Source organism: Podarcis raffonei, chromosome 5 (assembly GCF_027172205.1).
Source record: "Podarcis raffonei isolate rPodRaf1 chromosome 5, rPodRaf1.pri, whole genome shotgun sequence".
Taxonomy (NCBI): domain Eukaryota; kingdom Metazoa; phylum Chordata; class Lepidosauria; order Squamata; family Lacertidae; genus Podarcis; species Podarcis raffonei.
In genome coordinates this window covers 86,382,387-86,409,381 of record NC_070606.1, presented here as the reverse complement: position 1 = coordinate 86,409,381, position 26,995 = coordinate 86,382,387, and the positions used below count along the sequence as shown (strand labels likewise).

The following is a 26,995-nucleotide window of genomic DNA, read 5'->3' as shown; positions in this document are numbered from 1 at the left end:
TTTTCAACAAGATGATGATTTCAAATACGCCTTCTCCCCTCAACTAGATGAAATAATTTTTACTGTTAGCAGTTAAACTGCAATTAATTAGCTTTGTCATTTGTACTACTCCTTGTAGTTTTGTAATTACAATTCAACTACATGAAAAATTAGTTTCACTGCTGCCCATCACTGGATAATCAGTGCAAACTCATTTTTGCTTAGTTTTGATGACTTCACATATACAGGACTATGATGACTGATACAGCACTTAAAAAATAAAATAAAGGGCTTTCATAGTTGCTGTTCTTCCAATGCTATTTAAAATGTAGATACAACTTAAGAATCTAGTTTTACTTGCTTTTTCAGATATCCTAAACCAGGGGTGGGGAACCTATTCCACTCCTGACATTACTGGACTGCAACTCACATTAGTTCTAACCATTAACCATGTTGGCTAGGACCAATGGGAGTTGGTTCAGCAATGTCTGAGGGCCACAGGTCCTCCGCCTCTGCCCTTTTTGACCAGAGATTGGCTGGCAACACCAGTTGGATGAACCCCAAACTGCACTACCACTGCTAACCTGCACTCCAAATCCAGCTGCAATAATGTACGTTCACTGAACATGACATTGTTGTTGAATGTTGCAGCACCATGCAGATAGAACATTAACTGGCTGGAAAAAACCCACCCAGATGGGTGGGGTATAAACAATAATAATAATTAATCAGAGACCTGCAGAAATCTGGACTGTGTTCACCTAAATGCAGCAGCATCGGTACTTAGTGAGGTGGTAAAGAACAGTCCTCAAAGAAGGCCTAGTGAAACTACCATCTAAGCACATAGCAGCCACATTTCCCCCCATCAGGGCTGCAATGGACTGAATTGTCTGTTAACAAAATATATTACACTAAGCATTGGTCAGGAACTGGTATCCAACTTTCACGACTGAGTAGTTTTGATTGATACTCAAAACACAAATAACCAACAAACTCAGTCCAAGTTAATACTGTCATAAGTTAGCATGAATAGATGGAGAAAGTGCAGCTGCTATGGGCTCAAATGGTCATGTATGTCCCATCAGATTACATCCAGGTAAACTGGCTAAAGTAGTTGTGATTTACTCCACTGATGTGAAAAATCTGCCATCAACCTCCAAGAGCTCAGCCCAATTGTCATATTGCACTAAGCTGAAGAGCAATCTTTCCAAGGCAGCATTCACTACTCAGAATTGAATACTTGACAAGCTGCAAGTGATCCAGATGCCATTTCAGTTACTGTACTCTACTGTAGTTCCACATCAAGCCTTGGTCACTGCACTGCCCATGAATGGCTCAGTGTAAAAAAAGGGTGTGCTGGCAGAGAGAAAGAGATAAATTGTTTTAGCAAATCCATATTTAAACTGTGTTGTAAGACTCTAACACCTTTTGAATGAACACCATGAATTACTGAGAATTACTGCGCAGCTGAATAAGAGGATTCTGAGCAAGTGCAGTGAGAAATAAAACACACACATTTAAAGCAATAGATGGTGGCGACAGGGCTCTTGAAAAGAGAAATAATTGAATGCTGCTAACTCAAAACTGCTATCAAGATGAACAGAAAAATGGAAACAACATACCATTTTACTTTCCCAGCTGTTAAATGAGAGGAATAGGTAATAAGCAAGTCAGACCACATTTGTGAATGGTTTTTATCAATGCACACATAAAATGCATATATTTGCACAATCAGAAAAAATTAACATCTTCAGTCAAAACACTGGTGATGGAAAAAGCAGTTCAAGGAAAAAAGGAGAGATCTGTTAAGTCAGCTATCGAAAATGCAAGCAACTAGCATTATCTCTTCACAGTCACTTTGCTAAGAAAGAACTGAATCTGTATTCATAATTTCAGTTTTAGGCTGAAATTCAATGATTCAGAGGAATGATGTAAAGTCTTAACTTTAAAAATGTTTATAGAACTAAACACACAATGGTCTTCCAAGTCAGTCAAATGAGGGATGCATAAGAGAGAAAGTGAACAATCAGAACTCCTTCAAGATTTCAAGAAATTATTTGGTCTTGGTAATCTTTTTATGAGCTTCTTTTAATGTTCAAGCCAAGCCTATCCTCTCTCATGGCAGTGTCTACTCATCAAATACAGTACTCCACTTTCTGAAGACAGAAAGAAATAAAAGACTAACATTAAGGCATACACAGAGCTACGCTGTCTGCTTTTGTTGAATTAGAATCAGTTTACTTGGACTTCAATACGTGGAATGTTGGCACAAAACTAAAGCAGTAGTGAACACAGCTGCCAATCTCACTGATTCTGTTAGGTCCTTGTCACTCTCATTTCCCTTACACACACACATTCTGAAATGGCTTTTAATTATACAAATTGAAAACTGGATAAATCCTCCAAATAATAAGTAACAGGTAAAATAAGGGGGTTGCTTTATTTGTATGTTATGTACAGAATACACTTCTTGTATTATGATGGGGCAAGTCAAGACAAGAGCTATAAACTCCAAATTATGCTCTCTCTCCCCCCCGCCACCTGTTGAAGATGACTTCTTTGCTCTGAACCAGATGGACAGAACAGTCTGGATTTCCTAAGTTGGTCACACACGGTTAAAAAGTTTAAAACCCTACAGCCAAGTCAGCATTAACTTATATCTCTTAAGAAAAAAAAATATTCTTAAACAAAAAGTTCTAAGAAAAGTCTTACAGTTTTATGAAGATTAATAACAATATAAATAGAACGAACCGAAAAGTTCAGTTGTTGTAAGTATCAATCAAATTAAGCTATTAGGAATAAATGCAACAAGTGCCATTTTAAATTACTATTCTGGAAAAGTGTAGTTACTTACAACATGCAATTTCCCAAAATATTATTAAAAGAACTACATTCCTCCGTATATTTGATGACTTAAGCAGACCAAAATATCTGAGTGACAAGTTGTGAAACAGATGGCTTTTGTAAGTGTATATTAGATTACTTACAACAACTATCAAGTTAAGTGGTTTTCTTCTGTTTGTAAAACAAATTAAGAACTATGTTATAAAGCTGTTTGGCTAAGCTGCATCTGTATATTTCAGCAAATAAGGAAGAAATGAATGCTGTCAATATGGTGTAGCAGCCAACATAGAAAATCCAACTGTCTGCACAAAATTTAGTCCCAAACTACAGCTGAATTAAGATTGTTCATGTAAAGGCCTAGTATCTTGCTCCTCCTCTTCCTCTTCCTCCTCTTCACAATCCTCTTCATCCGTTTGCTGGTCAAGTTCCTCTTTTGTGATCATTTCAAAATCATTTCCATTGCCACTACTGTGCTGGGACCGGTCATCCTCCCGCCTATCACTGTCTGTGTCTGAATTCCGCTCTCCGCCAGAAGCTTCTGATCCTAAGCCTCCCAGTGGATCAGCTTTGCCATCCTCATCTTCTTTTTTCTCACTATCAGATTTCTCCTCACTGTCGAATTTTGGTTGCTTTTTGGATTCGGACTTCTCATCTTTCTTTGAATCAGCTTTTGGTCCTTTGTACTCATGTGTATACAGGGGCCTGAAGGAGTCAATGAAGCCAACGTCAGCAGTCAGGTTTGGCAAGAACCAGAAGTGATGTCTTCCGCCAGTTATCAGCCAGATGATAAGGAAGAGGATGCAGCGGGCTACAAGAAGAAAATGTCCAAATGTCTTAAACAGGATATTTACAGAACACAGAGCTACATTTATGTTTGCAAATGACAAAATGCCTGAACTGGCAAAGCAGAAAATTCTGAGTGAGAGAAATTAGGTAAGCCACTGCAACCTTGGGGCCCACACTTAAGAGGCAGCTCAGGAATTTAAGGGGCTCCGGGTTCTCCCGCCTCCAATTCTTTTCCAGAAATTGCTTTCCATATCTATTAATTACATTAAGATCAAGCGTTAAAATGCAAACTCAACTGCTGAGTTCTAATTAAGGCCCTAACATTCTTAAACTTCTTTAAGAATCTGTATGGTTGAAAATCTGTATGGTGTACACTCTCTACCGGCAGTTAATGACCAACTTTGGTTGTTGGCTAATAGTTTAAGCTACAAGGTAAAGGTTGAAAACATTAAAATATAATATTGAGTAAGCATTCCCTTTCGATTCCACCAACAAGCAATACCTAAATGGTTAAGATGCTCATTGGTTTTTATTTACTTACATTTCTAGACCACACTAAACCTCACAGGGCAGATAACAAAACATGCATTACACATATACCATATAACAAAACATTTAAAATCAAATTGCATCATTACCAAACAATTTTAAGCCCTATTTTTGCTTGGCTGCGGATACTGCAATCTACCTCCAATGATGTGGCTTAAGCACATTCAAAAGGAGACTGATTGGCAAGTCTCTAGAACAGGGGTGTCAAACTCAAATTCATCGGGGGCCGCATCAGCAGTTTGGTCACCCTCAAAGGGCCGGTTGTATCTGTAGGACTATGTGTCCACTCAATATAAAAACAAGTGGAGGTTTCCTGAATGCATGTAAAGTGAAGTTTTCCTGTGTAGAACGGCCGGCGCCGCTAGAGGGCAGACGTTCTCTGGCTTGTAGGCTGCCGCGCATGCACTGAAGAGGCGGCTTTCTTGTGTCAAAAAAAAAAAAGCGATAATAAGAGGTGAAGGCTGGCGGCCGGCGGCGGCTACACGGGCCACATGACGAGGTCTGGCGGGCCAGATTCGGCCCGCGGGCCTTGTGTTTGACACCCGTGCTCTAGAAGAATGAAATTACACTGCTTTGAGTAAGCCCACAACCACTCTCTACATGCCCTTGAGGAATAGACATATACAGCAGAACCAAGGGGGAATTCTGAACAATCACAGTCAACACAACTGGAAATATAATAGTAATAGTAATATATTAAGGTAAGCAGGGACCAAGACATTTATAAAGTTTTAGAATCTGAGAGACCTCTATCTGAGAGACTATAGGTATCTGGAGCAGATGCAGGAATATCTGGAATAAAACCTGATTCTAGAAAACCATTTCAGTTAATTGTATTTACTGTCCTGTCTGTGCTCAGTAATTTAATTAATTTGTACACTACAATCTCAAGAATGTTAAAGGGATCTCAATTTGTCTCTTAACCTTTCCCCCTGCCTCATTATACATATATATGTTTCCTTCTAGCTTCCTTTTACTACCAAAAATAGTTTCAGCAGTGAATGCTGAAGTAAGTAAATGAACTGCTTGTAGCCAGTGGCAGATAGTTTAGCATAAAGCTGTACAACCAGGTGCCGCCCCATATAAAACATGGTTCCATGAAGTGATCATATGTGCAATAAAGCACAGAATGCCGTTTTTATGCTGTAAATCAAGCCTCACAGCAAAGCATCACAGAGTACCCCTCCTGTAGGTTTAGCACTTCTAATTGTCAGTAAGGAGACAAAAAGTCTCTCACTGAAGCAGTAAAGCTAGAGGGAAATGGTAAGCACAGTCCTAAAATAAGTCATTGCTGCAAGAGCAGTCAGAAGAAATGTAAGCAAGACTACTGTACAGGGACTGGTGCACTTAGCTTCTCCCATGAGACAGAAATGGCAACACAAACATCAGAACTGCTCCCACTGCGTGAAAGCAACCAGAATGAATGCACACTTGCAGTCAGCTTTATTACAAATGGCACAATGGAGACATATGTGGCCACCTGGGAAACATTCACATGGTGCAAGGCAAGTCTATGAGATGCTTAAATCTGAACTGTGAGAGATGGAGAGGAAGAGAAGAAAAACACACACTTACCAACAGCCAGGAGGAGAATACTAGCCACAAAACACCCTGCACCTACGCTCAAATAATAAACGCCTACTCGCATCTCTGCAGGCCAGAGTGGGAAGAGAGTTGCAGCTATAACAGCAGTCACTGTTAAAAGAAAGACAGCACAAGCGTAAGAAATACTGGGAGCTTTGGGACTGAAATAAATACAACAGCACCACTTTAATTTGGGGGGAATGTTTTGAGCCCTCACAATTGCCTTGTAAAAGTGGGTGCTGTGTCTGTAATGCACTGCAGTGTTTGTCCTGCCCAAAACCAATTAACATCTATTGGAACTTAACAAGCCCCATTTATTTCAATGGGAAGGGGGGGAATTTGCCCCCGTGAAAGCCACAGATGTGCTAAGAGGCAGACCGTTAGTTGGGTGGGTTGCCAGTTTCACCCAACAGCGCTTACTTACCAAGTATGAGTCCCATGGCAAATGTTTTAAAATGAACTGGGTCATAAATCCACACATATACCTGGAAGGAGAATGATTATGTAAAAATTAAACCAGGTTCAGAAAGCAAAGGTTTATGAGGAAGCTGATTGGAATAATATATTCTGCTTGCAATAGTTCATCACTGTAGCATGTAAAGAAGTCTAAACATTTTCTCCGTGACCTGAGGCAGCTTATTAATGGGCTGAGCTAAAGTCTTGTTCTCTGTGCAACAATAAATCTATGTATTTTATCTAAGCATTGCAGGGGGTTGGAACAGATGAGCCTCAGGTCCCTTCCAACTCTACAATTCTACGATTCTATGTCTGGGGCTGTGTCACTTCAGACTGCAGATGGAAGTTTATATCCTTTAATGTTCCTCCATAGAAAAAGTTGCTGGCATGTAGAAAACTGTGCATCAGGAAGAAAACTGCAACCTTTCTCCATGACAGCTAGTGCTCTCTCTCCCTCCCTCCCTTCTCCTGTACTAGAGTATTGCAGTGTGAGGGAATGAAACTCAGACACAGGTCTAGTTCTTTAAGGAGAACTAGGTCTAAGTATTTATGGTTATTATCATAGATCTGGGAACCTGATAAGCACTTCTCTGCAAAGTGGGCTGGGGATGGACATATAGGAAAAGCAGGGCTGGGTGAAGATGCTTCTCCGCCCTGCCCATCACTGTTTCTGCACAACACCCATCTACCATTGCTTTCTGCAACAAGAGCAGCAAACATACATCTAGGATCAAAATGGACAGGGCGGGTAGTGTGTAGGGTAGAGAGGTGTCACGTGAAGAGCTACATCTCCCCTGCAAACTGCCTTTCCCTTTGCAGCAGAGAAACAGTGGTGTGGTTCCACCACCAAATGCTCAATTAGCCTTATAACAACATCTGACATCCCATAAACCCACAATGCACCCACAATTTGAAGGGCAGGCCTAGAGATGCAATCTATTGAATCCAGCCACAACAGGTAATTCTTGTCATGGCTATGAAGAACAATTGGAAAGTGCTGTTCCTTATTTCAAGCAAGACTAATGGTCCGTCTATGGCAGCAGCTTTTCAGGACTTTAAGGCAGCAGTAAACCTGTGCTTTTGAATAAGCGTACACTTTTTGGGGAGCAATAACCAACAGTACCAGGACATAAGAATGTCCTGTTAAATCAGACCAAAATCTATCTAGCCTTGGTATGGAATTTATGCATGTTGTGATTATGTGATAAGTAAACTAAATATGAAATCTTAACAGAAAATAGCCCTTAGATTATGACTCCTATTTTATTTAAAAGATTTATATCCTGTTCTTCACCGAATGGTCTCAGAGGAAATTACACTCAGGTAAACTACATCACAACAGTGTCTCCCAACCTAGTACTCTCTAGATGTTTTGGACTACAGTTACCATCAGCCTCAGCCAGCATGGCCAATGGTCAGGGATTTTATTTATTTATTTGTTGCATTATTGCACCTTTCCTCCAAGAAGTTCAAGGTGACATATTGTAGTCTGAAACAGTTGGGGACACCAGGTTAGAGAAGACTGCAGTAAAACAACAGAACAGAAAAATATATATTTTAAAAATAAAAAATCAAAACCAAGAATTCCCCTATTTTTATTTATTTAACAGAATGTATAAGCCACTTGATTGTAAAAAAAATCCCTAAGCAGTTTACAAAAATATTTTTTAAAAAAATTACTGATAAAAAGCTAAAACAGGTATTTTAAAACATTACCAAACACTCATAAAACCAGAGCCAGATGTCTCCAATTCTGACCAACTACATCAAGAAAAATCTAGTCAGACTAGTGGATTTATCCACATTTTTATTACTGGTAAACATTATAGACAGGAAAACATTTCAGCAACAGAGATTATTCAGATACTGTACCTCATTTCCATCCAGAAAAACCTGATCTTCATGAGGCTCAAGTTTGAATTTTCTCTTTGTCTCCTTCTTCTTAGGTGTGCCAGGAGTCTCATCCTAATGACATATATTGGAAACAATTGCCAGTGAAATTGTGCTCATGAGAACACCTCATGTAGCTGGGATACAAGAGAGTCTTCCCTTCTGCCTTTATTCCCACATACTGATTCAAAAGCAAGATTGAGGATAAAGACATGGTTCCACTTCAGACCATGGTCTTTGGACTGAGATAAACCTTTTTAACTAGACATTTCCTTTTGGGGAACCTCATATATGACATCAGACAGAGAGGCAGATAAAGGTGGGGTTTGGCCAAATGAGGATTTGCAGGCACCACCAATCCAAGGTGCCTGCAAAACCCTTTCTGCAGTAGCTCCTAAGCACCTGACAACCAGCAGGTTGTCAGACACTTTGCAAGCAGAGTTTGGAATGCCCCTTGTGCTACACATCCCAAGCACTGGGCGTCGAGTACCTGGACAAAGGGGCTATGCAACCTCCCCTAAAAGAAAGAAAAATTGTCCCATAAAGAATTACAACACGTTGACACTTAATCTCCTAGAGATAAATTTGACAGGTGGGTCAGCCCTGCCGATACTGGAGATAGAGAGATCTTATCCACTGAACTGAACAGGTCCTCCATACCCGCCTTAAATCCATTAAAATTCTCCCACTGATTTCAGTTACATGCAAATCAAGGAATAAAACATTGACAAAAAGCTAAACATTTTGTTAAAATTTACTATTTAGTATTACTGAGCACTCAGAAAGAAAGACACAGACACCAATTGTTCTGACTGATTCTCTTATCTTCCACAGAACACCAAGTTCTAGAACAGGCTATTTAACCTCCTCTTTATTAGACCAATTCCCCCAAAAGATCTTAACTCAAACATAATATAGGTTATTTAATGTGCATCTTTTCAAATAAATTCTTAAAACTTTCTTGCCTGCATGTCTGCCTAGCTTCTTACTCTCCCCCTTCTCACAGTCCTTGCCCTGGCACATCCCTTTGTGATTCCCCAGTAATGTTCCATCACTATGGACTGAAAAGACTGCCGGGGTGCCATGAATTCTTACCTGTGCTATGGAATCTCTCAAGTATGTGTGTTACAAAAATAAGTGCACAATGCAGCCAAAATTAAGCCCTTTTTATTTTCACCAATTTCAAAAGGAAAGATTTAAGCACCTGTTAAAATATTTTATTAAAATCAAGGGATTTTTTATATGCTTAGCTATAGCTGAATGCTGTTAATTATAATTTACAGTCGGTAATTGCAGACAAAAAATGAAGAATGCTCAAAATAACGACAGTTAACTCACAACTTGCACTCATTTAACTTGTGCGCATTCAACTTTACACGCTTGGCAAATTTTAAAATATATAAATAAAAAGGGGCTGGAAGTGGGTGGGTTGCCTGGGGGAAATTTCTTTTAGGCAATACCACCTGCCATTCCACCCAATGCATTTTGACTACACACAAGTTTGGCTTTATATGCTATCCCCAGAACATAACCCCCACATAAGTTGAGCCTTGCTTGTACAGTATTACAATCTGGTTTCCAGCCTAGCTATAGCCCTTAAACTATCTTGATCATTCTAGCTAATGACCTTCATCAGGAGAGACAGGAGGAGCACAACCCTATTGATTCTTGATTCTCCAATGTCTTCGATACTGCAGACCATGGCATCCCTCTGAACCGCCTTGCCTGAATGGGGCTTGGAGACACGGATGTTACAGTGGCTCTGGCTCTTTCCAGAAGAGTGAGTCTAGAACACGGGTGTCAAACACAAGGCCCGCCAGACCTCGTCGTGTGGCCCGTGTAGCCGGCGGCGGCCCCCAGCCTTCACCTTTTATTCTCGTTTTTTTTTTTTTTTTGGACACAAGAAAGCCGCCTCTTCAGCACATGCGCGGCAGCCTAAAAGCCAGAGAACGTCTGCCCTCTAGCGGCGCTGGCCGTTCTACACAGGAAACTTCCACTTTACATGCATTCAGGAAACCTCCACTTGTTTTTATATTGAGCGCATGCCATCCTGTGATGTGACAGATCCAACGGCTGCCTGAACAACCGGCCCTTTGAGGGTGACCAAACTGCTGATGCGGCCCCCCGATGAATTTGAGTTTGACACCCCTGGTCTAGAACATGGTGTTGGGAGACTAATCACTGGATGAGCTCTGCCAGAGTTTGGGGCTGGTGTGCCACTAAAATGCAGAGAACACACAGTTCTGCTTCTCGTTTCCATCTACTAATCTCAGAAAAGCAGTAGAAACCTTATCAGGTATCCTGGGGCAGTTATGGAACAAATGAGGTCAAACAAATGGAAACTTAATCATGATAAAATGGATATACAGTTTGGGATCTGCACAGAGGTTTGCAAACTATTTTAGACAGGCTTACCCTGTCTCTAAAAAATCAGGTATGCAGTTTGAAAGTACTCATGGATCCAGTATTACCTATGGAAGTATAGATGGTAGACATGGAGGGGGTGGGAGGAGAGGGGGTTATTGGTTTATGGGTTGGTTTGTGGGTTTTTTTTGTTCTTGTTTTTATTATGCATTTTGTATTTTTATCTTGTATTTTTATGTTGAGAACCACCTTGAGATCAATGGATGAAGGGTGGTATACAAATTTAATATACAGTAATAATAATAATGCTTTTTACCAGCTGCAATGATGTCTAGAGAAACCGTCAGCTACACACACAACATTCAGACTACACTACTGTAATATTATCTACATAGGGCTGCCTCTGAAGACAGTCCAGAAACTTCAGCTAGTGAAAAATTCAACCACCAGAATACCTGCCAGGGCGTGGGGTGGGGTAGGCAGTACGACCACACCACACAAACTTTGCATCAGTTGCATTGGTCAGCCATTCGTTTCCTGGGTCAATTTAATGTGCTGCCAAAGCCTCAAAAGGGTTGGGACCAGATTATTTGACAGACTACCCAAACTCACAGAAAGCTGCTCAGGCCCTAAAATCAACCCTAGAGAACGTGTTCTTGCCTTTGAAGACAATCAGATTAGTCAGGAACAGGACCCTTTCAGGATTGACCCTACATCTGTGAAATATCCTGCCCTGAAAAGTCTGCTTTGGGCCCCTTTTGTATTAAATGGCCCCTAAAAGTGTCCTTATCCTGTCAAGTTTTCTATTGATTTTCCCGTGACACTCCTACCCCAGATATGATTTTATCTGTTGCTAGTTTATTATACTATTTTGTCAGTTGGTTTTTTGAACATTTTTATTGTAAGGGGCTGTATAACGATTTGCCCTAAAAGGGGTGGGGGGAATAAGTAAGATGATGAAAATTAGGTGAATAGGTAATTATTGTACAGTAATTGTGGTTCTTATTGGGCCAAATGTTACTCAAGCAGAAAGGTGCCTGATTTCCCGTACCCTCCTCCTTACTGTGCCCCAAAAATGATTCTCTGTAAAATCAGAGAACACTCAAAATAGGGTTCACCCTGGATTGCTGTGCTAGGAGGGGAAACATGGCCAAAAGACAGAGGGAGCTCACAGAAGTGGAACTGCTTTTGCCCAATGTCTGATGATTTCCCCATCTGTAACCTTCCACATAACATCCTAATTCTGAGGGTTCCCTGTCCACAGGAGTAGCTTTTCCAGGACACAGAAAACAGCAGTGAGGAGAAAGGGTATATAAGAAAGCTAGGCAGTGCAAAAGGTTTCTTACTCATGAAAATTTGGAGGCTGCTTGTTGTTCTAATACAAGACAAATGGAGTCCAGTTCTCTAAACCTATCTGTCATTTGGTATACCTCACTGGCTCAAATATACCATATTTTTCGCTCTATAACACGCACCTGATCATAACACGCACATAGTTTTTAGAGGAGGGAAACAAGAAAAAAAAATTCTGAATGAAACAGTGGATGTATCATTTTGGTGCTTCATGCTGCGGCCACAGACGTGATTTGACGGTGAGTTTGGGGTAGGCCAATGCAAAAATCCTGAGAATCCATGTGGATCTGTGCTTTGTAACCACAGCAACCGAAAACAGCTTTTACAACTTTGTAAACAAAGCAACTGAAAACAGAAGAGGGTGGGCAATAAGACCCTGAGGCAGAATGCAGGAAAGCAGCAGCCTCCTCTCTGCAGCGCGCGATCTGATTTTTGCCCCTGCACTCGGGCCAGTCGGCTCCAGGGACCACACATTCACTCAATAACACGCACAGACATTTCCCCTTACTTTTTAGGGGGAAAAATGTGAGTGTTATAGAGAGAAAAATACGGTAGGCTGTGAGATTCATAACTTGTTACTTGCCAGATTTTAGTTGAATGGTATGAATCCTAAGATATGTTCTCTGAAAGACATTCACAGAATGACCGTCTCCTCTCCTCTCCCTTCCCTACCTTGAACCCCCTAATAAGCTTATATGGAGAATTGGCGAGCCCTTCTAAACAATGTAGTTTGTGATGTCTGGGGGTGTCTTCTGAGGGAAGGGGAGAATCGCCCATAATCCGTCTTAGATCCTAGAACAAGTTAACGAAGTTCATAGAAGGAAACCATGTCCAGTAGGATAACCATGATAGTTGGTTGCAGCAAAAACAACAAAGCCTTGAGGCACTACATCTGCTCTGACCCATCACGTAGACTCACAATTTAAGGATTTACAGCAGGCATTTCTAAGATTACAATACAAATCCAATGGAGTGAAAGAGCAAATCAGCAAGGTCAGACCAATTTCCAGAAATAATCAACTACAGGACAGATGAGGAAGAGAAAGCAACAGACCACCATTTATAGCCACCTACAGCTCCCAGATATAGCCACTCAAGCATGAATAATCTACAGCCCATCCTGGACAATATTGCTTCCTTCTCACAGGTCTTGGGTAGTAGGCCTGTTCTTGCTTATACACAACACTCATAACAACTATGCGCCAACAAGAGCTCATATAACAGAACACAAAAACAGGAACCAGGCCCTGCAACAAACCGAGATGCCAATTCTTTTCCCATACCTTCTCTGGCAACAGTATTACAGGACCTAAAATAACATCAATAGTTCATTCACCTGCTCATCTTCCAATGCAATATGTCATCTGCCAGCAATGCCCTTCTGCATTCTACATAGGACAAACAGGCCCATCCCTACACAAAAGAATCAATGAATACATATCTGACATAAGAAATGGCAATATTCATAGACCAGTAGGAGAATGCTTCAATCCACTAGGGCACTTTGCCAATGATCTTAAAGTAGCCATACTTGAACAAAGGAATTTCCAAAGGAGGCCATTCGCATGATCCTCCAGAAAGCTTGGAGGGAGTCTTCTGCACATAGCAGGATGAGAAACTTTCCTTCCTACCACAAACCTTTTTAGCTGACTTATCTTGAGATTCATACTATCAATTTTAGCAGCTGATTTTTTTTTCAGCTGACAGTTGCATCTTTTGCAGAAATACAAAACAAACAAAAAACTGTAGGGAAAAATTCTCAGGCCCACCCAATAAGGACTAAGCATTCTCAGTTGCTACAGCACATTGTGTTGGGTGGCAGGTGGTTAGAATGGGCAACTGGGAGTGGGGGGAGAACAGAGGGAGGACTAGATGAAATGTAGTGTCATGGAAAGGGGCATGGCTGACACCTGAACAGGAAAACTCCAGGACAGGAATATGTGTTTCAAACAAATTGTAAACTCAGTTATTTTATGCATCCTACCTGAGTATATTGTATTTCTAAATAAGAGACCTTGCATTTTTAATGAAACTGATATTCATCTATGGTTAAATTCACCCCAAGGATTTCAGTTTTCCTTAAACTTAAATCTGGAACCAATACTAAAAGAGGTAGTTATCAAAACAGTAACTTTTTTAGAACTTGAAACTGTTTACAGTATGCATATGGTACAATCTTAAGCACATATATTAGTATTTATTCTTGAAATTTTAATATGATGAAAAAGAGAGAAGGAAATTATGTCTAACCATGTCTACTGCCTCTTCCCAAATTAGAGTGCCCCGACAGAAACGCATTTATTCATACACAAATTGGGATGAAGATTACTGTACACTGCAGAAAATACTTCTCACAAATCTATTTCAGAAATAAGTAATAGAAAGGGCCACTGAAACCTACTGAACACCTTTTGAGCACCCCAAAAAAATTCACAGAACTATCTCTGTAATACTAATCTTATTAAATGTTTTATTAAGCATGTCTATTAATATGACAGCAAAAATGCTAAAACTCTCTTAAGTGTGTACCTTGCACTATGTATTCTTTAATTTCTTTTAGCTTTTTTCACTTCTTCCTGTAAAAACAAGTCCATACTGTTAATGTCCTCCACTGAACATGTACAGTTTTTCTCATGAGGAACTATATTACAAAGACCCCAAAGTACTATGAGAAAAGCTATGGTAAGTAAAGAAATCCAAACTATAAGTTAATCTTTAATATTAGTTCTTTGCAGTTTTTAATTTTCTCTCACTCTGAATGGAATGCTATTCAATCCACTGTTTATATTATGGTTTCATCTCAGCTGGACTTGGGGATTCACACTGACCTTTTTGCCTTCTTCTTTCTCACCATCCTTCTTCTTTTCCTTCTCTTTCTCCTTCTTAGCTTTTTCTTCTTTTCCGCCATCTTTTTTGCTCTTTTTCTCATCTTCTTTTCCACTTTCAGTCTTTCCTTTCTCTTTTTCCTTTTCTTTCTTTGCATCCTTGTCTGGCTTCATCTTCATCACTTTTAGAGCTCGGTGGAAAAACTGCTTCTTTAAAAGTCTTAGAAGAAAAATTCAGTTCATGCTTAATCTGGGAGTCCACTGCTAAAGTAGAGTCATATGGTAAAGTAAACTCAAACTACTACTTTGATCAAATAAGCAATCCATTCTACAACTATGACCAAACCAAGTCTACATCACATTTGGCAGGTTATTAAGAAAGATGGGGGGGGAATCTCTTAAATAAAAATTGTATTTAAAAAATAGTCATCATTAGAATAGTGCCAGAGCTTGATTACTCCTTGAAATTTTTGTAAGCTGCTCAGGAAATAGGATTGAAGAGCAGTATAAAAATACTTGCCATACATAAACTTATTTTCTTATAAGCACATAAAATATCAATCTTCCCTATCGGTTGCCACTTCACACTTAAATATATGCACATGTTATTAATTAAAAAACAGTGACAAATGGTAAAGGTAATAGATGACAGTGAAAATTAGACCACTATTTCCAACACATTTTGACAATATACCCTAACCCAAAGGAACTCTTCATAAAATACTGATAATAAAAACCAGCCAACTTTAACATTTATAGGCAGTTTCTTCTATTCCCACAAAGCATAAAACTATAATCTGACAAGATAATAAGGTCTTGTTGCTGAGTTTTTGGAGTTCTGCAACTGCAGTAACAAAGTAATTTTCAACTGAATGTTGTAATTCAACTAGAATAATCCTAGCTGCATAGGCTGTTGGGATATGAGTAAAGCCATACAGTAGTAGCAAAGACCAAAGACAACTATGGAGGATCTATGGTTCCATGACTAGTCCCGATATAAAAATACTTTCTGATTACCTGGACATAACACAATGAAAATACATTTTAATTCATTCTGTACCATTATATTTAGGAGTATTCATAGTGTTTACAACAACATTAAAACAACCAGGCCTACCTGTTGCAATAATCAACTACAGACTCTCGAGTGGTAAACAGGGCTTCTTCTCCTTTCTTGGCTTTTGCCCACTTAGAATCCAGAAGGCAATCCACAGCTTTGGAAGCTAGAAAGAAAAACACACCATACCTCTCACAAGAATGCTACACTGGAAAAATGTGACCAGTCCTAAAGAAAATGGAAATTTTGGAACAGTAATAATTTTATTCCTCATTTGATGACGTGTCTGTCTAAAAAGCTCACCCACAGTAGAACCCAACAATTTTTGAGTCCAAAGAAAACCTAGGAAATGATTTTGATTGATTAAGACATTTTCACTTTTACTTTTTTCTGGCTTCAGCATGAATAAACCTTGTACGTGTGGAAGTATTTGAAGCCTTTTAGGTTTGTCCAAATTTCTATACTCTTGAAGGAATGGGAAGCTGAGGGCCTTTTATTTGAACCACACACTGTTATGTCTACTCAAAAGTAAATTGCAATGAGTTCAGTGGAGCTTACTCCCAGGTAACTGAGCAAGAAGTGCAGCCCAAAGCTTCCATCTGCTGCAAGTGATTATGAAGATAAACTGCTTAGTGGATTAAGTAGGCCGAGGACATTTTGGCAGAAAGCAGAGTGCCTCCTCCATATCTTTTCTCTTTTTCTAAGATAAAAATGAATTGTTTTACAGACTTGCTGCCCTGTGGTAGTTAGATATTCAGGGCCCTACATACTGCAGCAGTTCCATAGAAGTACAGCTAGGATATAAATTGTAGTATTAGATACAAGTTGTCACAGTTAATGAGATGGCATCAATGGTTAGTATGGGAGAAGGCAAAACTATCTTGTCAGTTATCACTGCTGTTGTCATAAGAGGACACCAACTATCAGCAATCCATTTTCCACTGGATTATTATGACTAATACCATAGGAATATTATGTTTGTTGTGTTATCATCACCGTCACTCACTCAGGCTTTCAAATCTGAATAAAAATAAACACAGTCTGAACCAGAAACTTCTACACTCTGCAGAAGATAAAGATTCTACTCCTACCCTGGAATTCACTGAGGTGAAGAGCAGACCATAAAATACTCTTATTAAAAAACAAAAAAATGGGGGGGGGAATCAGGCTGTGATTAGTTTTAATTATATTCTCATCCCCACTTATCTCCCAGGTAAAAGCAAGAATAAAAACATTTTCCTCCAAGTGCTACAAATATTGACAATCAGGTTGCCACATGATTTGGATAATATTTAACCTTACCAATGAAGTAATCCACTCTGTGACCCATCATATTGGTAGACTTGGTTGGACAGTTGAAACGCAGGTATTTAGCAACAGCCTTTTCCTCCTTGAATGGCTCACCCACCTCCTTTATGAGAAAACAGAGCAAATGCAAATTTAAAGCAGAAAGCTACAGTATTTTCATTTGTACTGAAATTTTACAAAGCTCCTCAACTCACTTTCATAGCATGTGAAACATGATGCCTCAGATAGTTACACGCTAATATTTTGTAAATACCTCATTATCAACGAAGACTCTTGTGAAATCTTAAAGACTAACAAATTTATCACAGCATAATCTTTCATCCATCAGATGCATGATATAGGAAATATAGGAAATTTACCTCCCAAGACCAAATATTGTTGCCTTGTAGTTTAAAAGTTAAGAATGGGTAACCACATCAATTGTAATTGGGACACTATTCTAGATTCTTTGCCTCTATCAGCAGGTCAGCATTGTAACAGCATGCTATCAGAACATAACAGAAGCAACCACAAGGTGGGAACAGAGCTGGCAGAATATTTGAACACCACCATGCTTTATTTTTTTTTGGACAGAATTTATGTACCAGAGCGTCCAAATGAAGCTGGTTGATTGTATTTAGAAACTTCAAAGACTGGGAAAATGTTGGACAGTTTTCTAATTTGGTGGCTTTGGAGAAGTGGAGAGAAATGTGATTCTGTCATCCCTAGATGTGTTCCCCTTGGGAAACAGGTTGTGCTGTGGTCTTAAACCACTGAGCCTCTTGGGCTTGCTGATCAGAAGATCAGCGGTGTGAATCCGTGTGACAGGGTGAGCTCCTGTTGCTCTGCTCCAGCTTCTGACAACCTAGAAGTTCAAAAGCACAGCAGTGAAAGTTGATAAATAGGTACCGCTGCGGCGGGAAGGTAAATGGTGTTTCCATGCGCTCTGGCTTCTGTTACAGTGTTCCATCGCGCCAGAATCGTTTTACAGTGGTACCTCGGGTTACATATGCTTCAGGTTACATATGCTTCAGGTTACATACGCTTCAGGTTACACACTCCGCTAACCCAGAAATAGTGCTTCAGGTTAAGAACTTTGCTTCAGGATAAGAACAGAAATCGGGCTCCAGCAGCATGGCGGTGGCAGGAGGCCCCATTAGCTAAAGTGGTGCTTCAGGTTAAGAACAGTTTCAGGTTAAGAACGGACCTCCGGAACGAATTAAGTACTTAACACGAGGTACCACTGTAGTTATGCTGGCCACATGACCCAGAACGCTATCTGTGGACAAATGCCACTTCTCTCAGCCTGAACCGAGATGAGGGCCCACCCCATAGTTGCCTTTGACTGGACTTAACTGTCCAGGGGTCCTTTACCTTTACCCTTACCTTTTATGCTCCCCCTTAATGACAAAGTACATAGTCTGGAAATGAACATGGACTCTTTGGTATTGAGGACTTCCCAGGTAGTAGTACTAATAACAGGAGGCCATTTTACAAGCTTAACACAGGTGAGCGTATTGAGGCTACTTCTGTCATATAATGCCAATTACAATGTGTTCTATGTGTTCTGGAAAACAGTTCAGAAGTTGCAGGTGGTTTGCAGTTTACCTGACAGGGCCACGTTGCAAAAAGAATGTCACTCCTGTCATTGCTCATCTTTACTGGCTGCATTTTTGCTTTGGGCATGCTCGTGATTGTTTTTAAGGGCTTAATCTGTCTAGGTTAGGTCCTGCATCTCTTTAGGAGCATTTCTTGCCCTGTTTCTCCATGTTCACAGGGAAAGCTCAGTGTCCCCTCCATTTAGGGAACCAAAACTGTGAAGGTGCAGAGTTTGATATTCTCTATGGGGGAACACAACATGAACTGCTATTTGGTCCCTATAATGTTGGTCTTTTAGTAGTAAATGAAAACCCCAGCTCTTACAAAACGCTTCTGGTGTCAGCTAATTGGGTGTTTTAATTGCAGTTGCTTTTAGTCTGGTTATAAATTCTTTATTTTGCTGCACTGGAAACTCAGCCAGATGGGCAGGGTATAAATAATAAATTATTATTATTATTATCATTATGGTTTCTATTAACTGCTTCATTACTCTAGATGGGTGTTTTATTTAAATTATTTTATTTGATGATTGTAGCTTTAAATTGGTTTCATACTCTGCTTTGGTGTGTGATCTTTTGGAAGTAATGCAAGCCTATAAATGGCTAATAAATAAATAAAAACAGAAAGGGCTGTAGCTAAATGTCTGTCAAAAAGTTGTGATTAGGTATTCTTAAAACTAACAAGATTTTAAAACAATGTATTTAGCTCTGTTTTCTACCTTGTAATGTTTCGCCTACAACAAGGCAGCTGAGTTGTAAGAGGGAATGGAAAGAACATGCAAGTTGGGTTAAAACACATACACACTTGCTAAATAATATAAAAAAGTTATAGTACTGGACAGTTCTTGTTTGCTTGAACAAACTATTAAAATGAAGCAACCACGCTGAAGCTACAGAACATTCTCCACCTGCTACAAGACAGAAAAATCATGTTGAGCCTGTGAAGCAAGTTTATTGATGACACAGCTGTTTCTTCCCTTTTTGCAAGCAGGTTGGAGCGTCCAAAAAAACTATACAATGTTAAGAGAGATAAATCCTGGAAATTTTTGCTAATCAAACTAATGGGTAAGAGGAGAGAAAGGTTAGTTTCTAAATTGCTTAATGTAATTTATGGATCTATGGAACCCCTTAAAAAGATATGGCACACAAATTCTTCCAAATGATTGGAATAAAACTTGGGAATCATTAACCTCAAAATCTGTTTGCAGTTTTCTTGGGGGAAATGCCTTAAAATTATTACACAGATGGTAATAGCACTCCTTTGCAAATGTCTAAAATATTTCCTTCTAGATCACCTAATTGTTGGAAGGGTTGCAATAAACTTGGTACTTATTACCATTCATGGTGGGAATGTTAGTTGGTACTATTTTTGGAATGTAATTTTGACAGAAATGACAATTATTAATAAAAAACCCAACACTATTGCTTCTTGTCCAAAATTAATGTTACTGAATATTTTTTAAGATACCGATGTAACTATATTGTCAAAAGAATTGGTCTTATACAGTATATGATCTTGGCAGCATGAATAGTAACTGCAACTCAATGGAAAACAGTAAAAAATCTTAAACTGGACACTTCATACCAATCATTCTGGAATATAGTTATAATAGGGAAAAAATAACGCAGAAGTTGAGATTTGGCATTCCTTTGTGACATACACAGCGGAACCTTCATTTTCAAGACAACCCTTTTCACAAGCCTGGCAAATCTAGTACTATACTTGATGAGCTGATGAAGTTGATGGTCTTTACTTGGGCTTTGTTATTTTAACTTATTCTATGTGCCTACTTTATAGTTTTGTTTTTCATATTTTAATTTAATAATTGTTTTCTCTGTTTTATATAATTATAAAATGAAATAATAAAAAACAAATAATAATAACAATAACAACAATAATATTCTTAACAGAGTATCTATTGGATAGAATTATATATGAACAGCTACAAAAAGCCAATCCCTCCCAATCCCCATAAAATTACTAAAACCAGCACCTCATTTTCACATAGATCAGAAGGAAGCTGCGGGTAGAATGGGGCTGTGTCCTCTGGACTCTCATCTTCATATCCCCACATGAAATCTTTGTGCAGAAATGAACCAGTGGAACAAAGTATGTCCAGATGAAACCTTAACTACTACACTGAGCAAAGAAGGAACGTTTGCTCTGAAGTCGTAGCAAAGACAACAGCAGCAGCTGCTAGAAGCTACTTGGGAGCCTATTCTTTTCCCTATGCAAGCCACTGCGGGTAAGGAAGTAATGTTATGCAAATAAGGAACCAATGTCATCATATCTTAAATTCTTACACGTTCACCTTGGTATGTTAAAATCTCTTTTTGCAAGAGGGCTGTTTAGCAATGGTGCAATATGATAGGCTAACTAAAACAATAGTCGTTTCTGTAATTTGCTGTCTCAGACACTTAATTACACTTGCTTGGAAAATACTGTTTGTACGTCAAACGTAGGCAACTTGTTATGCACAGAGGCTTACATTAGAAAAATACAATTAGCAGTTTTTTTCAGCATATTCTAAGTTCATGTAATTCAGTGTTCCCCAACCTTGGGCCTCCAGCTGCTTTTGGACTACAATTCCCATCATCCTTGACCACTGGTCTTGCTAGCGAGAGATGATGGGAGTTGTAGTCCAAAAACAGCTGGAGGCCCAAGGTTGGGGAACACTGATGTAATTAACATGATAGACTACTAACTACCTACTTAGAGAGCCAGTGAAGTGCAGTAATTAGAGTGTCCAACTAGGACCTACAAGACCAGAGTTCAAAGTGGGGGTGGGCTGAAGCTCACTTGAGCATGAAGCTCACTGGGTGTTGGGCCAGTCACTATCTCTCAGCCTAGCCTAACTCACAGGGTTGTTGTGGGAGAAATGAGAAGGCGGAGAACCATGTACAGCACCTTGAGCTCCTTAGAAAAAAAGGTAGGATATAAATGTAATGAATAAACGAACAAATAAATAATGGGGAGCCTTTTTCCTTTTTTTCTGCTTTAGGACTAACTGTATTTCTTTTCTGAATGCAAAATATTTTATAAATGATTTCTGTGTCCAAAGGCACTCCACACAATACGCAATATTAAAAATCTACATTCTAAAAACAAAAAACAAACAAACAAAAAAGAAATGGGCGAGATTCCCTGGATTTGGCATGGAATAGGTTCTAGTTAACAAGTTTAAGCTTGAACTGGTTTGGATCAGGCCCAGGGTAGATCACCACTGTTCATCTGAACATATAACCATATGTAATTTAATTTCATCTCTTGCATTACTCACTAAAGCCCATATGCAAGCAATTTATTAGATTTCTAGGGTCCAATCAACAACCTATAAAGAATCATCAGAGCACAATGTCTGTCCTATATATATATTTCCATATATATTCCATCACAAAGTTGCCTACCATACCACTGCACTAACAATATAGTTCATCTCACAGAAACTGCATAGACGGCTGCCTGCACATTTTGCTCCACAACTTAAGTCTAGAGACATTTTTTTAAAAAATGAAAACTCAGCAACTGGAGGGCCTGCTGACTGAGGGTCCAGTACATCAGTACCTCTGCGCCTGCCTCTCAGCAGCACTGCATATAACAGATTTCGCTTGAATCGGAAAGAGGCTTACACACAAAAGCACTTGCACATGAATAGCAGTGCTTATGGTAAACAGCTGAATGTAGGTGATGGTTACAGGGGACATGGTCAACTGCACCAAGGGCACCTGATCACATCTCTAAAATGGAATGCAGAGATAGGAAGAAGAGCATGTAGCTCCCTTCCTTGTCCAAGCAACCACTGCCTACTTTTCCAGGTGACAAGATTTTGGTTCTTTCAGACTAATAAGCACGTGATAACTGCGGAAGTGTTGTGAATTTGAGGCAGAGATCATGTTGCCTTGGCTTCTCCAGTCCCTTATCAACAGAAAATAGCTACCCAATACCAGTGTTGCCTTTGTTTGCCACAGCTGTTTTTACAGTTTCTTCAGAGAAACTTGAAGCAAAGGTCAGTTTAACATAGTTACCCATGCAAGAAGCTGGCATGCACAGTCTGTTCTTAAAGAGCATTTTTTGTACCAACTTCCCCGCTTGTGAGATAAACTGCCCTCCAAGAACCAAATTAACTTAAATGACTTGAGATTTGAGTCAATCATGTTTGTAAATCATATATCCTGTTCTTTCAAGACAGAAATGAAAATGTCTGAAGTTTAAATCTTAAGTGAAGGTGCTCAATATATATGACTACAGTGGTACCTCAGGTTAAGTACTTAATTCGTTCTGGAGGTCTGTACTTAACCTGAAACTGTTCTTAACCTGAAGCACCACTTTAGCTAATGGGGCCTCCTGCTGCTGCTGTGCCGCCACTGCACAATTTCTGTTCTCATCCTGAAGCAAAGTTCTTAACCTGAAGCACTATTTCTGGGTTAGCGGAGTCTTTAACCTGAAGCGTATGTAACCTGAGGTACCACTGTAATTTTGGATGGGATGGATTTTTCTACTGTAGTATGTCAATTAATGGCAATGTGGCCACAAATGTGATACAGAGGAAAACTTCAGTTTTCATTAACCAAGACAATCAGAAGTGTATTACGACACCAGTTTTAGTTATACAAATAATTATACTAATACAGAGATCTGTATTTGTTTTACTTCTGTGATTCCAATACAGTACATCTCTCAGTCACTGTCCCTCTGGTGCTACTGCTCCAGGTGTAGCTATTAAGAATTTATGATAGTATAATTCATCAGCCTGCTATTCATTATGACACCAAACAAAATATAAAATTGATATATATATTACAAACCTTGAACAGAGCAACATGACAGTCGGGGTGTTTAAACTGAAATACTGTATAGAAATATTAGAAAAGTGGCAAAAGGAAATGGTGTAATCAGGGGCAAAACTAGGTAGGCTTTATTTCACCCAGGTCAAAGACCTGGTTTGGAACCCCTCATGTGTATTCGTGTACACACATGCACAAACAGGCTGGGAGCCTCAATGGCACCCTTTGGGGGGAGAAACCCAGCTAGCCCCCCCCCCCTGGCACTGGGCATAATTCAATAAATAGTGCTACTCTTGAAGAGAAAGAATTGCTGTTACTATTTGATATAAACTTATTTGAACTAGTTTTTCCCTCATTAAATAAATTTTAAACCATCCAGCACCCAAACAAAATATATTTAGAAAGAGATGACTGCACAATGTATTGCACACTAAACTAGCATAGTACTAAAAAAGCATATTCTAAGTATCCAAAGCTGTCAGTAAATGTTTTGCATGAGATCAACGTCCTGGCAATCAAAGATGCAACATATTCATACTGTGACACTCAAAAGCAAAGGTCCATAAACATTTGCAAGAGATTACTCCAGCTTTATCTAGGAACAGTTTGTGAAATGTTATCTCCGCTGGCATGTAAAAACAACAAACAATATTTTAAAGAATCTTTTCCAATACTGAAGAGCTCCTATAACCTAGATAACATGCAAGATTATTTTTAGTATTAATTGTGAGTAACTCAGGCTTCAAACTGTCCTACAGTTTAAACCTTCTTTAGACTATATATTAATTGGGGAGGTGTTGAGAGAAGCCTCACATTTTGGAGGCAATGAGCGGGAGGGAATTTCAGAATTTAAAAAAAACAACAGGAGGAAGAGAGGTATATAGTGTGTGTCTGCAGCTCATTCACAATCTTTATGGTTTGGTGAATAGTTTTACCAAAGCCACAATGAGACAGGATGGTAGCTGTCAAGTTGGCCATGAATATTTTAGAATACATTTCTCAAATATTTGTTGGCATAATTATTACAATCAAATAAACATTATGCTTAGGCTGCACAAAATTATAACTGCTAATAATATCATATCTTGTTTTTGCCAAGCATTGTTAACTGTAAAAACAAATGGTCCACCTAGTGTTAATATTCTTTACATATTCTTATCCTGAACGCAACATAAGTTAAACTTTTATCAATATTGTCACTATTTGGCCTTTCCACATTTGAACAAGTTTTGGAAGATATTGAATTAAATAACCTTAACAAACATAGCACAGCTTCATTGACACAGATACTTTTAAAGATATATTTGTTCACTACAGAGCACATAGCTATGAAGCATACCTAACATATGTCATCTATTGCGGAAGACTTTATAGCATAGCTTTGAAGTGAGAAAAACTTCCCTTCCCTTCCTCTCATAATGAGACTACCAAAAATAATTACTGCAGTTGACTGCAGAAAAAGTGACTCATTCATATGCTGTCACTACATCTGGAACATCCAAGAAGAAACACTCTTCTAGGTGTGTGTGAGGATGCCTGTGAACCTAAGGGCATCGCAGAAGATGATAATGAATACAGGTCGTGTAAATGAGCGAGCGTGCTAGAATTAGCAGGATTGAGCAGAAGTGAAAAACTGATATTGCAATGCAACAGGGTGGCATCCACTAGCATGCAACAAGCAAACTCCACATGATGCAGAGGTGATTAAACAGCATTAAGTATAGTGCTCACCAAATAGGAAATTCTCACAGTTACAGGTTGTATGTGTGATAACCATGCATGCTAAGGCTATATTTTAGATGTATGTGAAGTAGATTGCCTACTATGCTGGTGTAAAGAGAAGCCAGTTTATTGGGGAATTCCCTCAGGGTTTCACAGGTACATTTGGCAATGAAGTGGGGGGTTTTGGGGGGATAGTTCCATGCCACAACATGGTGCAATAAGGGGTGTGGGTGTGTAGACAATTAACAGTGGAAAGATGATTGCAAACAGCTGTTGTGATGGTAGAAACGTTTACACTGTTTGTAGGGTGAGCCTGGAAGAGTGCCGGGCTGCCATTTGGGGGAACACTAGGCTTCGAACCACATAGCCAAGAAATGCGACGGGATGCCCCTCTGCGGAGGGAAAACCATCCGAACCGCAGAACAGAAATGGGGAAAGGATGAGTCGTGCTGGGACTGTAGGTGGGGCACCGTCAAGACGCACCCAAAAAGAGCACGGCGGGAGGCGCAGATGGGAGAGGGGCTTGCGAGTGATATCTCCCTCGGGGCACAGCGCCTGGAGAAGGAGCAGCTGCGTCCTGGCGTTTGGAGCTGGGGTGCCCCATAGTCCTGTGTCACCATCCTAGGGGCTGCTCTGTGTGTGGGGTGGGGGGGGGAGGAGGAGGTGTTTGGTGGGGTGAAAAGGGCAGATAGACATCCTGAGCTGAGGAGAGACATCTGCTCAGTATGGAGCTACTGGAGGGTGGGGTGGGAATGCGGGACTGGAGCGCCCATCCGTCTCCCACTAAGGAAAGAGGCGCGAGTGGAGGGTGGGGGAGGGAGAGAGAGATGCCCTGAAGAGAAGGGGAGAGCAGTGACGTGGCTGGCCCTGTGGCGATAGGAAGATGGAGGGGGGGAGAGAGAAGAGAGGGAATAAAAGAGGCCGAAAAGAAGGAAGGCGAAACTACCACAAGAGGCACTGAGGGGAGGGGGAGTCCGTGTGGAAGGCGGGGGGGACGGCGATAAAAAGGGAAGCGGTTCCCGCCGGCGGTTGGCGAGGAGAGGAGCGAGCGAGGTACCTGAATCCGCTTCCTGTGTTTCCTCCGCTCCGCCATGTTGTCCCCGTCTGGTCTCCCGGTGACGTGGGGCTGAGGCGAGCGCGGGGAGGGGGGCTGGGAAGAGGAGGAGAAGGGGGGCAGATTTTGTCTGTGTGTGAGTGAATGAGAAAGGGAAGCACAGACACAGGGACGGGAGGAGGGGAGGGAGGGACAGCCGGCCGGCAACCTCGCGAGAGGCCGCGCGAGCTATTATGTAACTCGAGGGGAGGGGAGGATAAAGGAGGGCGGCCAGGCGCGTGGCGTCTGCTGGGTTCTTTTCCCGCCCTCCGGTTTACCTCTCGCGGGGGAAGGGAGGGGCGCTGAGGGCAGGTCGGGGGCAGCGACGGGGTCGCTGAGGGAGAGGGTTGAAACAAAACACTATGCGGCGCTTCAGAATAAATTGTGTGCGACTTATTTTCCCCTCACGCTTCTTATTGCATGTGCTGGGATGGCGTGGTGTTGAATATGCCTGAAGGTGTGAATGACCAAGAGGGCGTCTGTCCCTGAGGGGAAGCCGCTGCTCCCCACAGCAACTGCCGCTCGGGGACGCTGGGTCATCGCGTCGCCCTTCGCGGCGTTTTTACTTGTTTTGGTTATTAAACCAAATTTATATACCGCTGGCTACTGGAACAAAAGACTTTGAACAGTCGAAAAAATGCTAATCGAAGTGTCGGTAAAAGCAAACGAATTAAATTAAAATATGAAAGCATAAGTGCTAAAACTTGGCCTCAGGGTTAAAGTTACCATTATTTGGTAGGCTTGCTGGTAGAAAAATCCATGTACACGAGAAGCTGGACTAAAACAGGATGGTGCAATGTACATGCCTGTTCCTAACTCCTGA

The 26,995-nt window shown here is 40.3% G+C and overlaps 1 protein-coding gene across 1 annotated transcript; it reads right to left on the bottom strand.

The window, feature by feature from the left end:
- Positions 1-1,659: 1,659 nt before the first annotated feature.
- Positions 1,660-26,356, bottom strand: SEC62 (SEC62 homolog, preprotein translocation factor). Its single transcript, XM_053390516.1, has 8 exons — positions 26,137-26,356; positions 16,990-17,098; positions 15,748-15,853; positions 14,634-14,850; positions 8,071-8,163; positions 6,167-6,227; positions 5,734-5,853; positions 1,660-3,631 (listed from the first exon to the last, which is right to left on the bottom strand). Exons 1-8 carry the CDS (start codon positions 26,170-26,172, stop codon positions 3,159-3,161), a joined length of 1,215 nt encoding a protein of 404 aa, XP_053246491.1. The 5' UTR covers positions 26,173-26,356; the 3' UTR covers positions 1,660-3,158.
- Between the last annotated feature and the right edge of the window lie 639 nt (positions 26,357-26,995).

Bases quoted from the DNA above. Each gene is read 5' to 3' on its own strand.
- SEC62 (XM_053390516.1), bottom strand. From the start codon at position 26,172: ATGGCGGAGCGGAGGAAACACAGGAAGCGGATTCAG. The intron at 17,099-26,136 runs GTACCTCGCTCG...TTTCTCATAAAG, and splicing joins AACACAGGAAGCGGATTCAG to GAGGTGGGTGAGCCATTCAA. The intron at 3,632-5,733 runs GTAAGTGTGTGT...TTCTTCTTGTAG, and splicing joins TATTCTCCTCCTGGCTGTTG to CCCGCTGCATCCTCTTCCTT.